The sequence below is a fragment of the Corvus moneduloides genome, chromosome 16 (assembly GCF_009650955.1).
Source record: "Corvus moneduloides isolate bCorMon1 chromosome 16, bCorMon1.pri, whole genome shotgun sequence".
Classification (NCBI taxonomy): Eukaryota; Metazoa; Chordata; class Aves; order Passeriformes; family Corvidae; genus Corvus; species Corvus moneduloides.
This window is the reverse complement of record NC_045491.1, coordinates 6060405-6075170: the sequence shown is the minus strand read 5'-3', so window position 1 is coordinate 6075170 and position 14766 is coordinate 6060405. Positions and strand designations below refer to the sequence as shown.

Below are 14766 nucleotides of genomic sequence, written 5' to 3'. Positions count from 1 at the left end.
GTGCCCAGACACCATGTCCATAGAGTCACAGTGTCATTAAGGTTGGAAAAGACCTCCAAGATCACCAAGTCCAACCATCAACCCAGCACCACAACCATGCTCACCACTAAACCAGGTCCTCAAATGCCATACCTGCACATTTTTTGAGATATTCTGAGATTCCAAGACTCTGTTCAAATGATTATTTTATAATTTTTCCCCACATGCTGACACACAGTGAGAGGTGAGGACCTGTGCTCCCGTTGCTGCCATTGTCATGTGTGTGCCCAGTCAAGGGGGTGCTGGATAACATTCTGCCTCTATGAATTGTGAATTCAGGAAGCGCAGACTTGCTGCCTCTGTATTTTAGGATGGGCGTTGAGACGGACTCAAGAGGGACTAATAACAAGTGACTTTAGGAATGCCTTTACCACCCGATGTGGCACAAATTGCTTTTACCGCACCGGGTTTTAGGCTAAACCCAAAACGCGCCTTCCGCTGTTAGAACTGCAGGGCCGAGTGAGATTCATGGCAACAGGATATTTGGAAGCACCTGGGATATTTGTCGGAAAACAAACGCAACGTCGCAGGGCGCGTGGCGGGGGCAGCGGGCCCGGGGAGCCGCGGGGGCCGGCCCGGGGCGGGGCGGCGGCGGCGGCGGCGCCAATGGGAGCGGGCGGGCGGCGCCGGGCGCGGGCGGCGGAGCCTCTCGGCGAACAAAGAGGGAGCGGGAGCGGGCGGAGGGACCGGCGGCGGGCAGGGGGGGATACCCGGCCATGCGGGGCCGGCGGCCGCGGCGCGGGTGAGGCGGGCGGCGCTCCATGGCCGGCGGGTCGGGGTGAGGCAGGCGCGGGCATGGCGGGCGTGAGCTACTCGCCGCCCTGGTGGGTGAGCCTGCTGCACCGCCTGCCGCACATCAGCCTGCGCTGGGAGCTCACCGCCGCCGACTTCCGACCGCACGACGCCGAGTACCAGCAGGTGGGTCCGTGCGGGGTCTGTGTGTGCGTGTGCGGGCTGGGCAGCGGGCGCGGGGGGCTCGGGCCGCCCGCGGGAGGAGGAGGAGAAGGGGGCGTGCGGCCCCCGCTGGGGCTCCCCGGGTGGGTTTCCGTGGGTGCTGTGTCCCCCCTGATCCGCGAGGTGCGTGGCCGCCCCACGAGGGGCAGGTTTCCCCTGCAGGGCCGGGGCGGGCTGGGTGCGGGGTCTCGCTCGCTGGGCTGGGGCGGGAGGTCATCGCCCCCGGCTGGGCAGCAACCCCGACTGCCCCCAGCCGGCCGGGAGCCCGAGCTCTTCTTGAGAGAAGGTGAAACTATAAACTCGTAAAATCGTTAAGGTTGGAAAAGACCTCCAAGATCAGTAAGCTCGACCTTCGACCGAATACCGCCGTGCCCGCTGACCCACATCGCGGAGTGACCCCTGGAAGGGGGGCAGGAGCCAGCCCGGGTGGGTGCCCCGGCCGGGTCCCAGCGCTGCCCAGGCGAAGGCACCGTCCCGGCCTGGTGCCCCTGGCCTGCCCCCAGCCCGCCATCGGCTGTGACAGTCCTGTGCAGGCTCCGCTGACCATCCCCATTGATGCCGCCAGCCCCGCAGCGAGGCCAGCAGTGCCTTTCCAAAACCGGCTGCCTGCCTGCTGGAAAACAGATGACTTAATGCACGAGAGCGGCGTTAGCATCAAGTGCACAGGACGATGCTCGCAGAATACTTGTGTGCAGCTTTTTTTTTAATTTTTTTTAATGCTGCTTAGCCTGTATCCTGTGCTTGGTTGGCTAGGCATGTAATTAAAATGATTGTGGAGTGAATCTGTGTCCTCCAACATCTGTGTTCTCTGCTATCATCTTGGAACAGAGCTGCAGTGACTCTGCTGCCTCATTTTGCCACGGTCTCTGGTTTTGAAAACACCATTTTGCTTTTCTGAACATACTTGCAGTGTCCTATATACACAGCCTGCTACCATGCACGCAGGCATGGAGGCTAAGGTATCTAAGCAGTTCTTGTTTATCCTAGAAGTAGAAGGTATTAGGAATACTTTAGGAAGCAGTATGTTTTGGCTTTTTGTTCTAAACAGATGAACAGATCTGAGGACTGAAGCTAGAGCAAAATGTGAGAGATGTGTTTAAAGAGCCATGGATAGATACAAAGAAACATCCTTATACCAGTAAATCCAAGAGAGTTCTGAGCTAACTTTGTATTTTGAGGCTTCAATTTGTTAATTTGTTTTAGTTCCCTTGGCTTAGCAGAGTTCAAGATGGCCACATGCAGATGTAACGCTGCACAGCAGCTGAACTGTATTTCCATGACCTCAGAGGGTAGCTGCCTCTAAAACAAGGGATATGTGATCCTAGCGATCAGAAGTTAGGAGTTCATTGAAAGATCTTCTTGGGAGTGTGTTATCATGAAATAAGCACTCGGTGACCTTTTGAATAGACAGCGGATGTACCAGTTTTCACTTAAATTGCTTAAAAGCATTCCTAGCAACAATCTGGGGTTGTGTTTGTTTGTCAGATAATTTTTCTACAGTAATCATATTCCCATTTAAAGCCTTCTGCTGTTCTCCTCCTGTGTAGCTGTCTCCCCTCCCTTGATGATATTAAGGACTTCTTGCACAGCAGTCGATGGCCTTTTAAGTCTTAACATCAGCTCACAAGAAAACAACTTATCAAATCCAAACTTGAATGTCTGGATTACTGAGGCGTCTGTCGTCAGGAGAATGATTTGAGCAGCAGCAGCAGCAGCTTTGCTGGTTTTGGTGTTGGTGAGGGGTAGCAAGCAGGCTCAGCAATGCAGCCTGTGCTATCAGTGTCGTGGTTATATAACGACGCTGCTGTGGCTCTGCAAGTTGACTCTGGAGTTCGTGGCCACATAGATTAATTCTAATGCAGTGAAACAGGGAAACTTAATCCAGGACTGTGAACTATAATGCTCTTGTGCTTTAAATGCTTCTGAAGGCCTTTTGGTTTGAATTCTAGATTTTTTTAAATGAATTTGCACCTTTTGCTCTGTTTGCAACCTGTGCTGGCTTTGTCTTCCCTTATCTTTACGAACGTTTCATATTTAGCAGAAGAGATCATATACATCCTCAAAATTAAGAAGTCTATTTTTAAATTTTAATATCTGCTTATTTTTCTTTACTTTGTAGGTCTCACTGGCACAAATTGTGTGTATTTTTGTTTTCTATTCCATTAGTGATTGGTACTCTGAGGCTTAAGTATGAGCTGTTAAACTACACGCTGCATTTGGTTTCCCCAGGGGCTGAGGAGTGGTCGGTGGGGGATGGTAGATGATGTTTATGGGGACAGGTAAAGGCAGGGTGTCCCTAGCTGTAGTAAGGAAGGATTACCTTTGCTCAACTCCATGACTTCAGTTCATCAGGTAGCTGGACTGTTGTCATAAATAGGCATACAGCTGGGCTCAGTGTCCAGTCCCATTCTGACATGCTTTGAGGAAGGAAGCAATGTACCCTTTCTGATTCTTCGCTGCTTCTCTAGAAAAGATTTCCCAACCCGTGACCAAGGGAAAGCATCACTTTTCTTATAAAACTCTTTTTTTTAGTAACCTCTTAGTAAATACCCACCTGTTTCTTGTACTCATGTTTTGATGGTGGGCTTTGAAATTGTGCATCAGCTGAACATTCCACTCCAAGCAGAGGTGGAATGCAGTGGCTTGGATTTGGATGTTGTCCTGTCACTTGTTGCAGTGCCACGTGCTGCTGCAGGTGAGGAGGCTGCTGCCTGAAGAGGCTTTGCACCTCTACCTAGGGAGGATTAGTGCAATGCCAAGCTGCTATTCCCCTGAAGCAGCAGCTGAGCCATTGTGCCCTGAAACCTCTCTGAAGGCAGGCAGATAAGCATGCACTGCCAGTCTTTGAAGTCTGGGTCTTTGTTAAGTCGTGTGGGCCCCTGGGTGATGGGGAATGTCTAGCAGGATGTAGATCTCGTGGCTGCTTCTGCTGTTCTGTCCCGTGTAGTCCCTTGGCCAGAGCAGCAGGGACGCCTGCTGTGCACTGGGCTGTCTCAAGGTGGCTGCGGCCATTGTGTACCAACCTACCAGGGCTTCCTCCTTTTGTCTGAGAGCATGAGAAATGCTTATGGCAGTGTTGCTGCCAAGGGCTGAGATCAGTGCAGCTGCAGATTTTGGCTGCATACCTTCTTCACCTGAGTCGGGCTCTAAAACACTCTCTCTTGGTATTACTTTACTCCTTATCTTCTCCCACAGCATATCTTGTTGCATTAGGTTAGAACAGTGTGTGTGAGTGTGGAGGAGCAGAACAGATCCTTCCCCTCTGGACTAGATTGTTTAAAAATGTATGTGTATCCTGATGTCCTTCAGATGCTCTGCTTCTGCCACAACAAGCTGTGGACAGCAGTACAGCCAGTTGTTTTCTTTTTCTGGAGGAATTGAGGTGAACCTCCATTTGAATGAGCTGGGGTTGTGATCCTTCTTCTGCAGGGGTTTGGCATGCTGGTGAGTCCTATCAGAGCTGCCTTAATGTGCTGCTTGCAGGACTTGCTCCATAGTCCTTCCTGCAGAGGATCTTATCACACCGGTTCTTTTCCTAATCCTCCCATGAATCATTGGGGTTGAAAATATCTTGATATGAACAGCTTTGTTCTGGCTGTGTTCTCATCTGAGTCATACTGCAGTGCTCTGCAAAGCCTTTTCATTGTGTAGTGAGTCACAAATTCTGGAGTGAAGGGAATGTAAAAATGGAGCAGAGCTCCTGTTCCTTCTGACAGCATCATGCTAATACCAGTTCTGGTCTCCCTGCCTTTTGCTGCTGAACAAATGATGATGATCTTACCAGTACTGTCCACTTTTCAGTTCAGTTGATTGGCCCAGTGAGATGGTCCTGAGACTGCTGCTGTCACTAGTTTAATTTATTTAGCAATATAAGTACTTCTGCTTGTGACTGACTTAGCTGCATGGCATTGAATTCACTTTCTTTCTCAGGGTAGAGTTGGTTAAGAGCCTTGAGGTAGTGTGGAGGTCACGTGCTCGAAGGAAATAGCAAAGCTGAATAGCTTTGTAATACAGCACAGCAACAGGTAATGAGATATCTGCTCCAGTCAGGGTGTCTGTGTGCTGACAGAAAAGGAGACTACAACACTTTCCAGCTCTGGAGTCTGACTGTGGACTGAGAAGTGCCCTGTGAACAGTGAAGGAGAAAAGAGGCTGTAAAAGCTAAGCCACAGAGCACTTTGACTGGAGTTTCTGCTTTTTCTTTGTTGCTGGAAGCTGGCAGTGTTGACACAAACCTATGTAAACGCGTAGGTTATGTGTGAGTCAGGCTAGAGGAAAGAAAAATTCTCTAGCATCTTTGAAACTCTTCCCTTTCACCACTTCGTGCCTTCTCAGTACGAGTCAGAACTGCAGATGCATGGTTAGTAGGTGTAATGGCAGCTGTTTGTGCTTTGGAAAATGACTGATGATTGATTCACACCAATTAAGATGCAGAATCGTGCTGAAGGAAGCATCGATAAGAGCAGGGACATGCTCTAGTCCTTGGCTTTGAGCTTCTCTCTTCAGTGTTGTCACCCAGGAGTTTCCTATCATACATCTGTCAGTGCTTTCATGTCGTAATGTTCTTTTTCTCCCTCTGTACATGTGCTGAGAAGGGATCCAGCAGGGAAAGGTGCTGTGTAAGCCCAACGATCCTTCCCTTTTTTTGGCTTGCAGACTCTAATCCAAGGCATGTGTGTTTGAACCCATAGCCAAAGGTTCAGCAAGGAATTAATTCTGTCAGGTACTTTCTGGCTCTGTGAGGCTGTTTCCCTACACATAACAGCTAATGTCGTCTTTGGAAGTATTTCTTGACTGGAGAAACATGATGGAGCCCAAACTGCCAAAAAACTTGGATTATAGAGATTGTTTTAGAACTTCCTCTACTGTACTGGCATCTTATTTCAATTTTGAAACCAAGAGTCTTTCTGTAAATTGGAAACATGTGTATTAGTCAAGTTGGATGACGTGTTTTTGTCTAGTTGGCTCAAAGTCAGAGGGTAATGTGCCTTTCTTAAAGGGGTTGGACTGAAGGTTTCTTTCTTTCAAGAGCAGATGGACCTCTTCCAAGGTCTGATCAGCTATCCTGCTGTAGCACTAGTTTGCTTGTATTTCCAGAAAGGTTAAGTGACCCTTCTTAGTAGAATCCAATGATTTTGGATGAAATTGTTTTTATTTTTTTACTAACTGCTGGTAAATTCCTTCTTCCCTTTACTCATCAGTCTCGGCTGCATGAGTAACCATGAAGTAATGCCTCCGATCAGCAAATTGGTGCTATACTCTGACTCTTCTGTTTGATCTGGAAGAGCCTTTACTAAGGAGCTGCATCACAATGAGGAACCAAAAATGTAGAACCAAGACAATTTTTGATGGCTGTTTTTTACCAAAGGTAGATGTTAAACGTTTTCCATTGTCCATATAGCCAGTCATGCAGCAGCATATGGTACACAGAGAGGAAAAAAGTCCACCTTTGCCAGCTTTCTGTCTGCAGCCTTGCTTTGTTTTGCTGACCCATGCTGTGCTGCCACGTTTTCAGATGGTCTCCTGAGAACTGTCAGTTTCTGGAAACACTGGCTGTAGATTACCTTACTCTAGTCAAAAAAACCCCCAACTGTTCTAAATGTGTGGTTTTAGCAGAGTACACAGGGGTAAAAGGTGTCTTGGAGAAATGTGAAACACCTTACGAGGCATGGAGGAAAGGAGATGCAAGTGAGTATGTGAAGATGTAAACCACACTCGCTTCCTGTGGGTAGGATCCTGAAAGTATTAACCCTGCACAGAGAAGATGCTGGTGCCCAGCCTGGTGAGCTTCCCAGTCTTAAGACACTTTTATGCAGCATGTGGTGCTCTGAAGGTACCATGCTGTTCTCAGCTGGAAGAGTAGAGCCAGAGTTTAAAATGCGTGTCTGGTTATGGTGGCCGGCCACTGGCACCCTGGTGCTTCTGCACCTACACAACATTTGTCTTCCTGAGAATCCTCCATTTTTATATACATGAGTGTAACACCATATGACTCCTAGTCTGCAAAACCTGATCTCTAGCAGCCTGGAGAAAGGGGTAAGCAAAATCAGTTCAGTGTTACAGTGTCTTGTCTCTTTTTGTTCTTTCCCCCTTAATTCTTAATGCCCTTTTGGGCAGAGGAACATCTGTGGTCTCCAGGTTAACAAAGCATCTTTGTTTAAGTGCTGATCCAATAAAGCAAGCAGTGCTTAAAGCAGATGTTGGTGTGGATTTTTAGTGCTCTTTATTTTTCGTTATTAGGGAAAGTGAGAAATTCTCACCCAGAAGAACATATCCCATTAGGCATGAATCTGGAGATTAAGGGTAGGAAGTCAGGTGCTTTCTCTGACTTAATTGCAAGGCTCTGAAGGTGGATTAAGGAGCTGTGCCATAAGTCTTCTTGATCTCTTACTTGTACTTTGGTATTATATTTATTTTTGAACCTGTAAACAAAAACCTGTCCATTGAGTACAAGAGAGAGGGAAGTTATGGGCCTGTGTCACATCAGGTTTCTTGCCATGTGTCTTCAGAGGAGACAGCTGGAGGAACAAGCACCCTCCAATCCCTTGGAATATCTGTCTTTTTTTCTGTTCTTTTGGTTTTATTTGGTTTGGGTTTTTTCCTCTCTTTTTTCTTCTAGGACAAGGCTAGTTTTACCCCTCTTGTCCTGCTCCCCTTCCCCCACCAGCACTTACTGATGGAAAGGGTCCAGAGTGGATGATGTTTGCGTTGATAAGACTGTGCTGTGGCAGAGCTTGCCCGGTCACCTTGGTGTGACCCCTTCCAGGGGACACTCCTGTACCTGTAAGGATGGGTGTGCTGAAGGCAAAACTATGATGGGCAAAGCTTCTCCTGAAGTCATTCTTTTACTGTCTTTGATGTCAAGTGAATTTGTTTGGGTGGCTGCAAGCAAGCAGTGAGTAAGGTGGTGCTCACTCTTAATTTTCTTGGGGTGGAGGGCAGTCAACACCTCATTTGGAATAACCTTTCGGTGACTGTCAGTATTCTTCTTGTTCCTGTTTTAACTTTCAGTAGTAACCTTTCCACCAGTTATGGTGAGATTTCCCATTCCCCTTGAGCGAGTAGGAGAACTTGGCTTGTTTTCAACTGAATGTGATTCCCATAGCTGGGGGAAGGGACATGATGCCTGTGAATTTATTTGCTCGAAGATTCAGATGAGACCTGAGTAATTTTGGAATATTATCAGGATTGCCTTCTGTACTGAACCTCAGTTCTCACTTTTAAGACATGAATAAGACTCAGAATACTCAGGGACTTACTGATGCATGCTGAGGAGTTGTTAATAATAATAATAATAATAATATCCAAGCCCAGTAACCTTGCTCCTCTGTTGGCAAGGCTTTCTCTACTTTCTGGATATGTCATCCTACCAGTTCTTTGTTTTAGCTGATGACAATAATTAACAAGACAGATGAACTAAAATCAAGGAGGATCAAGTTCATGCAAGGCTTCTAGTCCTGGGGATGCATTCATATGACAGTCTGAAAATACGAAAAAGTCATCACTGTTAGAAATCCTCTCCTTTCCTCCACTTCAAGGGGTGACTGATGTTGTGTTGCAGTGGTGAAAAACTAGGAATTGGTTACATTTATTCTCAAATCAGAAATTACTTTTGCTGCATGGTGAGAGGGTCTCCAGGTATTTAGTGAATAGTGGCTGTGGGGCAGAGCCATGCTGATACTATTTCTTTTTTTGTTTTCGTGTTAGATAAACTAGAAAAGAGCAAAACACAGAGCACTTTCATGTTGCAAAGGCTTTCATTTCAAACTTTTTTTTTTTTTTTAGATTTCTGTGTAATGAGCCACTTACAGTTTTTGAGTCTGATTTTGTAATTGTGAGCTTTAGGGTTTGGTAAGCTGCAAATGTGCACATTTTTGCAAAGTAGTCATTTGTGTGCTAAGGCTATTCTCTTGCAAGAAAATAGAAAAGTAGGTTAGCGTGCAATCCACGGCCACAGCAGTTGGTGTAACTCGGTCACGATACTTGTGCTGTTCCCTTCTGCAGGCACTGGGAGAGGAGGGTAACATTTGCAATAATGTGTGCTTTCACATGCTTATCAGCTTGCTTGCTTCAGCAGATGTAATGTGTGCCAGCCCTCTTTTAAGTTCTTATTTTAAAAAACGAGCGTTTTTTGGTCAATGCTAAAACCATCCAGGGAAAGAACTGACACTCCCCTTCACCTTCACTTAAACTGGAGCTGCACCCTCGGATTGTGGTTTCCTCAGTCAGTACTAAATGCTTTTTCTGGCTGATATGGCTCAGAATGGTGCCACACGTGCATATGCATGAAAGCCCTTTGTAGTGTGAAATTAGGGATGAAAGATATTGCTAATCAGCCCTAACAATGCGGGACTTATTCCTGGACGAGGGGAAAAGGGAATGTGGGGAATGGATGTTTCACAAATGTATAACACATTCAGACGCGTTGTTATGCCAGTGTTGGTGTCTGTGCACGGACACCCTTTTCAGGCTGTAAAATGCTGCTGTTCATGCAGGGAATTTAAACAAGCCTTCTATTCAACACCGAAATCCAAAATAACGCCAAAATCCAAATGGAGGCACTTCAGTTGCATAATAGTGTCTGTTACAAGGAGGCCTTGGTGCGGTAGATGATGTAATGCTCCTTAAGATAAGGCCCAAGCTGGGGTTGGGGAAAGAGGGAAGATGGTGTCAGTGACAGAGACATTAGAAGTGTTGCTAATGGTATCAAAGCTATCCATAGGGTGTTAATTAGCACGCCTGAATAATTCCAAAGTTGATTGTGTTACAACTGTACATGTGGAAAAACTGCTTGGTGCTACCTGTTTTCTCTGATTATAATCGCTTTTTCCCTGGGGCGAGCTTTCTTGCAGTTCAACAGTGTGCTCAGGTTCCTGTAGCTGATAAACTGGTGATTTTGACACTTGCTGTAGGAGCTAAGAATGCCTCTTTTTGCCGAAGAGATGCTTTCTGTTGCTTGCTGAAATTGTAATGCTTCTCACTGGGGCTGTGCCTGTGGCTGTTACTGTTCCGAGGCCTCCAGCAGGTTGTTACTTTAAACTTGTGGTTAGTGTATACTTACTTTCTTTAGTTTAGGAATAGTCCTTTGTTGCATCCTCACTGCAAGTGCCTCCAGTCTGTTTTTGGACGGAGGGGTGACACAGGCTTGCTGCCTTACCCATCCCCTTTCTCCCTGGTTTTACAGTATTCACTCCAGGAAATGCTGAGAAAGTCGGGAGTAATGGAATTCATGAAATTCAAGCTGTGCTTCAATGAAAACGTGTTTTCAATTTCTGCCTCCTTGGGAGCCTGAGACTGAACTGTAATTGTTGGCGCTGGGTGGGGGCTGGGGCCGGGATGAGTGGAAGTGGCGGAGTCAGCGCTCTGCAGAGCCTCTCGCCGGCATCTCGCCGCTCTCGCCATTCAAAGGCTGGTGTGTGCTTTGTGGCAGCTTCAGGAAGCGTTTCTGTATTCAGCTGTCCAAAAAGCCCAGGCGTTTTCCTGCTGGGTTTGATCTGGCTGTCAGGGTCTGAATGACAGTGACATGTTGGAGAGGAACGTGATGGGGGAAGCATCAGCTAGGGGTGGTTTATCCCCCTCTCTGCTCTTGATCCTGCTCACGGTGTCCTTTGAGTGTCCTGCAGCCGATTAAGGGTGAGAATTATAATGGTGACTCAAAAGCCTTTGGTAAAACTCATTAATTCATTCCTCCTTTAATTAGACACCCAGCCATGGGCTTATAATTATCAGAGTCCAGGAACGTTTGCAGCTGTAATAAGCTGTGCTGCATCAATTGCAGAAATCATGGATTTTTGGCAAATGCAGATATGGTGAGCTCTTCTTAGGTCTGGTTTTTGGTGAGGAACATGCAAGGGCATAGAAATGAAAGAAGCAGCTGAGTGTGTGTTGTGACTGACCTCTGGCTGAATCTTGCCTTGATGTGTTGAACTAAGAGGAAAGGGTGGAGTTGTCCTGCTCATAAATATTGTTTTTTTTCCTTAGGGAGGTGTAATAATGTAACTTTCAAAGACAGAAAAGAGGAAGGAGAATCTAATGAAAATATTATCATAATATGGAATATTGTCTTAAACCTTTAGCACCTGAGGGAATTACACTTTTGGAATAAGTGTAACAAGAACAGTTGCAGACATTGCACACAGCACCCATTTTGCTTTTGTGAAGTTAGGGAATGAGTGCTCTACAATGAAAAGTACCAGGTGCTTTTTTTGAGTCTTCCGGGGGAAGAAAATCAATAGTGAACTTCTATCATTTTGTAATCTCTTCTTGTTTCTGAAACGGGAAGCAAGGTAATTTTCAGAACTAATTTGTGCAGCTGACCCCCAGCAACAGATGATTGGGGTCTTCTGGGAGAAGCTGGTGCTGTTTCTGGTGCCTTTGAAATGCTCATGGGTTTTTTTTCTTTTGCAGAAGAACTAGAGGGAAACCTGAAAGAATTTCAGGGAAGGACTTGTTATTTCTACCCTATTGCATCTCTTCTTGTAGTTCCAATCCCTGTGAATGCCATGGCAGACCCTGAAAATATGATCTCCTTTTAGCATTGGACTGACAGGCTGTCAAGTGCAAGCAAGCCAGAGAAAGGCACGGACCTAGGAAAAGGCAAGGGATGGAGATTGCTGGCTGCCACTGGGCTTAGACAGATATGATTGAAGAGATAGGTATGCTTTTTTAATACTTTTTTCCTTAGGATTTTTAACTTGAGTAAGGTTAGAATGAGCACTTTGGACTTGAGAAAACGGGAGCTGCTGCACGAGAGTAGATCAGAGGTGCTGCTAGGCAATGGCAAGTACTAATGTTCATGTTCCCTTAAGAGGGAAACTGTTTCAATTGGAGTAGGAGGCAGGAAAAAATGGATCAGCTGTGTTTTGGGTCTTTTTCTGTCTGGATTTAGTGGAAAGCACAGATAGTACATCCAGTGAGGATGGAATGATTTGTTTGACACTTCTGTAGCTAAACAGAAGTCTTTACTTCTGATGAGGGTGCTATTTTAAAACCACTGTACAACACTTCTTGTGTGCCTTTTTGTATTTCAAAATGTGGCTGCTGTCTTCTGTTTGTCCTTCCCATCGTCTCCCCACACAGTCTGAGTTTATTGTTGGTTTAGGAGACTGAGTAGTGCCTGGAACTTGGGTAGGACAGGGCTTCATCCCTGGCCTCTGAGGTCAAATATGCTGGGTCTGCTGGCCTTTCCATATACATGTCTATATTTAAAATTCTTACAAGTTAGACAACAAATGTTGGATCAACCTGAGTAGACAAATTAGCAGGAGCAGCAAATTTACAAAGTTAAAATTGCCTTTCAATCGCATAAGTACAACTTGGTAAATATCCTGTTGAGTTTCTTGGCTGGTCTTGGAGACCATGCTCTGGGGCAGGTTTTGTACTCTAGCAGTGAACCTCTTGATCACTGCAGAGGTTGGGTTTTTTTGAGCTTTTTCAGCCTGACCTGCTGCAAACAAAAATGTCTTCAAACACGAGCTCTTCAGCATTTTAAATGCTTCAGTATGAAATGGCAAACTGAAGATGATGAATATAAAATATGTCAGGTGCCGTTGACAGAATCCTCCGTGTGGACAAACGCTGCTCTGGGAGGTGCTTCCAAGGTCCCTGTGTTAGCAGGCGGCTCTTGGAGAAGCCGTGTGAATGATCGTAGCTGCTGGGAGCGTTCTGCTGAGGTGTAAATAACAAGGTTGGACAGTTTACGCTGGCTCTGCTGTTTTTATTAGTGCAGCTTAGCTTTTGCCTCGGGTGATGTGGAGGTTATGGGAGAAGGAGGAAGGGACAAGCTGCGAACTTCTCTCCTCTCCCAGCAGAGGATGATGAGAAGGTATGGGGATCTGGTTACCCTAATCCCCCCTTGGCATGTTAATTCTTCATGTCTCTGTACTTGTATCCTATGTCTGAAATTCTTACTGAGGCAACTGCTTGCTGGGTCACGTGTGTCTCACTGCAGTGCCCTTTCAACCTTTTTTGTGTGGATTTTGTTGCAGCTATTAGAATTTAGTTGACTGCTATAGTATTTCATCACTGTTAATTTCTTTCTCAAGAAAATGTTGCTCTCAGATACGACTGCTTGTCGTTTTCCTGTCCTAAATACATTTATTAGTTAGCTGCTAGATATGACATCTTCTGCCTGTGATTGACCCAGCTCTTAATGTCCTCTGCAGATCCAAGTTCATTTTTGTGGATAGATCTGAATCATCTTCTGTTGATGGGAGGAGATGTACCTCTTGGACCACAGTAGTGACAAATACCACTGGTGAAATGTAGTTCTGCAGGTATAACCTATGGGCAGGACTTCCATCGCTAACTTAATTATTAGGTTTGGTTTACGTGTGCTGGCTCCAGTACGAGTGGTCTTGATTATGTGATGCAATAAATGAAATATAAGGTTCCTAAGAAAGAACCAGTTTCAAGCTTTGAATGCTCATCAAGGTTCAAGTTCAAACCAGGCATGTCTGTTTTTCTTTGCCAAAGTGAAATTTGCTGCTTTGTCAGACGTAGTGAATATTGAGCTTCCTTTCTAACATCTGTGCCTTCAGATGGGATTCACCAGCAGTTTAGTTCTTTACTTCCTGCTCACAAACACATCCATCAGCATTTCTTTGATACGAAAGCTAATCCTACAAGGCTGTCATCCTTGAGGATGTGATCAACTAGGCTTTAATCCTTGGGTTTGTGCTCAACTAGCCTTTGACATGCTGTTGCCTTCCAACAAGTCACTTGTCATGTCTCCTGGGAAAACAGAGATCCTGAGTATTTTCTGTGTAGCTGCACTCAGACCTTGGTCAGTGCGTGGTCATGGCCTTGTGCTGTGAATATGGCTAACTGTAAACAGGGCTGGGAGCTTCTGGAAACTGGTGTTATCCTCAGCTTTATTCTCAGTGAGGAATATTTTTTTCCTGTTAAGAGCAGGACACGTGTGAAACGGAACTGCAGTGCTGTTCTAACGCTGCAGTAAGGAAGTACTACTTGGTGAAAAGTTTGATGTTAACTGCAAGTTGTGTATTCTTTTTGTATTCAAAACATTAACTATACTGGGATAAGAATCTTGTTCTTGATACACCTGTGGTTTGGCCTTTGTGTTCCAGGACAGTATTTCAGCTGATGTAGATGAGTGAGCTGATGGCTGGAACTGTGCTGTGGGTGAGGAGGAGTTCACGTGTGTGCACATACCATCAGTTGGGGGAAGGGTGCTGGCCACTGCATGTGGCCATCAATGCTGTGCTTGGCGTGCTGGCTCTTGCACAGTCCTGACTGTAAAGATCTGAAGGTCTTCCAGTGCTGCTGAGTGGGGTCTCAGTAGGTAGGAAAGAGTCTTGTGTGATTCCCAGCTGCTCACAAGGAACGGGGTCCTTAGGCTATTTATGCTGCACTCTTTGCTGTCATGTATTTACCATCCAGGCAGCAGCCAGATACCCCCCCCCCCCAAGCTTGTGCCCCTGGTATAGAGGCTTCCAAGTGGGGTTACACATTCCAGGCACGTCCACTGCCCTGCTCTGCTGGCTCAAGCTGAGTTAGTCATGCGTCTCACCAAGCGTGTCAGATCTGAGACGATCTGTCTCTCTTGCTTCTGCTCTCTAAATCCATGCTCTATAAAAGACAGTAATCAACAAAAGGGCAGTTGGAGTTATGGAGCCTGGTTACATGTTCTTGTCACTTCTTTTACCCTGATCTTCAGAGATAGTGTTTTGAGCGCAGAAGTATTTTCAGGGGCCTGGGAAAGTGGCTGGGACTGTACTGTTCAGCTGTAGGGCACTGTCTCAAATTAAATAG

General features: G+C 46.1%; 1 protein-coding gene across 3 annotated transcripts in view; it reads left to right on the top strand.

Annotated features, from left to right (window-relative positions):
- Positions 1-784: 784 nt before the first annotated feature.
- The window catches only part of TTYH3 (tweety family member 3), a 74317-nt gene continuing 60335 nt past the window's right edge, over positions 785-14766 (top strand). Inside the window, exon 1 of one of the 3 annotated variants that reach the window (XM_032125506.1) lies at positions 785-957. In XM_032125506.1, coding sequence (XP_031981397.1) covers positions 835-957 — 123 coding nt within the window. In that variant the 5' untranslated portion in view covers positions 785-834. The remainder of the gene's footprint in view (positions 958-14766) is intronic. The other 2 variants (XM_032125504.1, XM_032125505.1) reach the window with 2 other exon arrangements.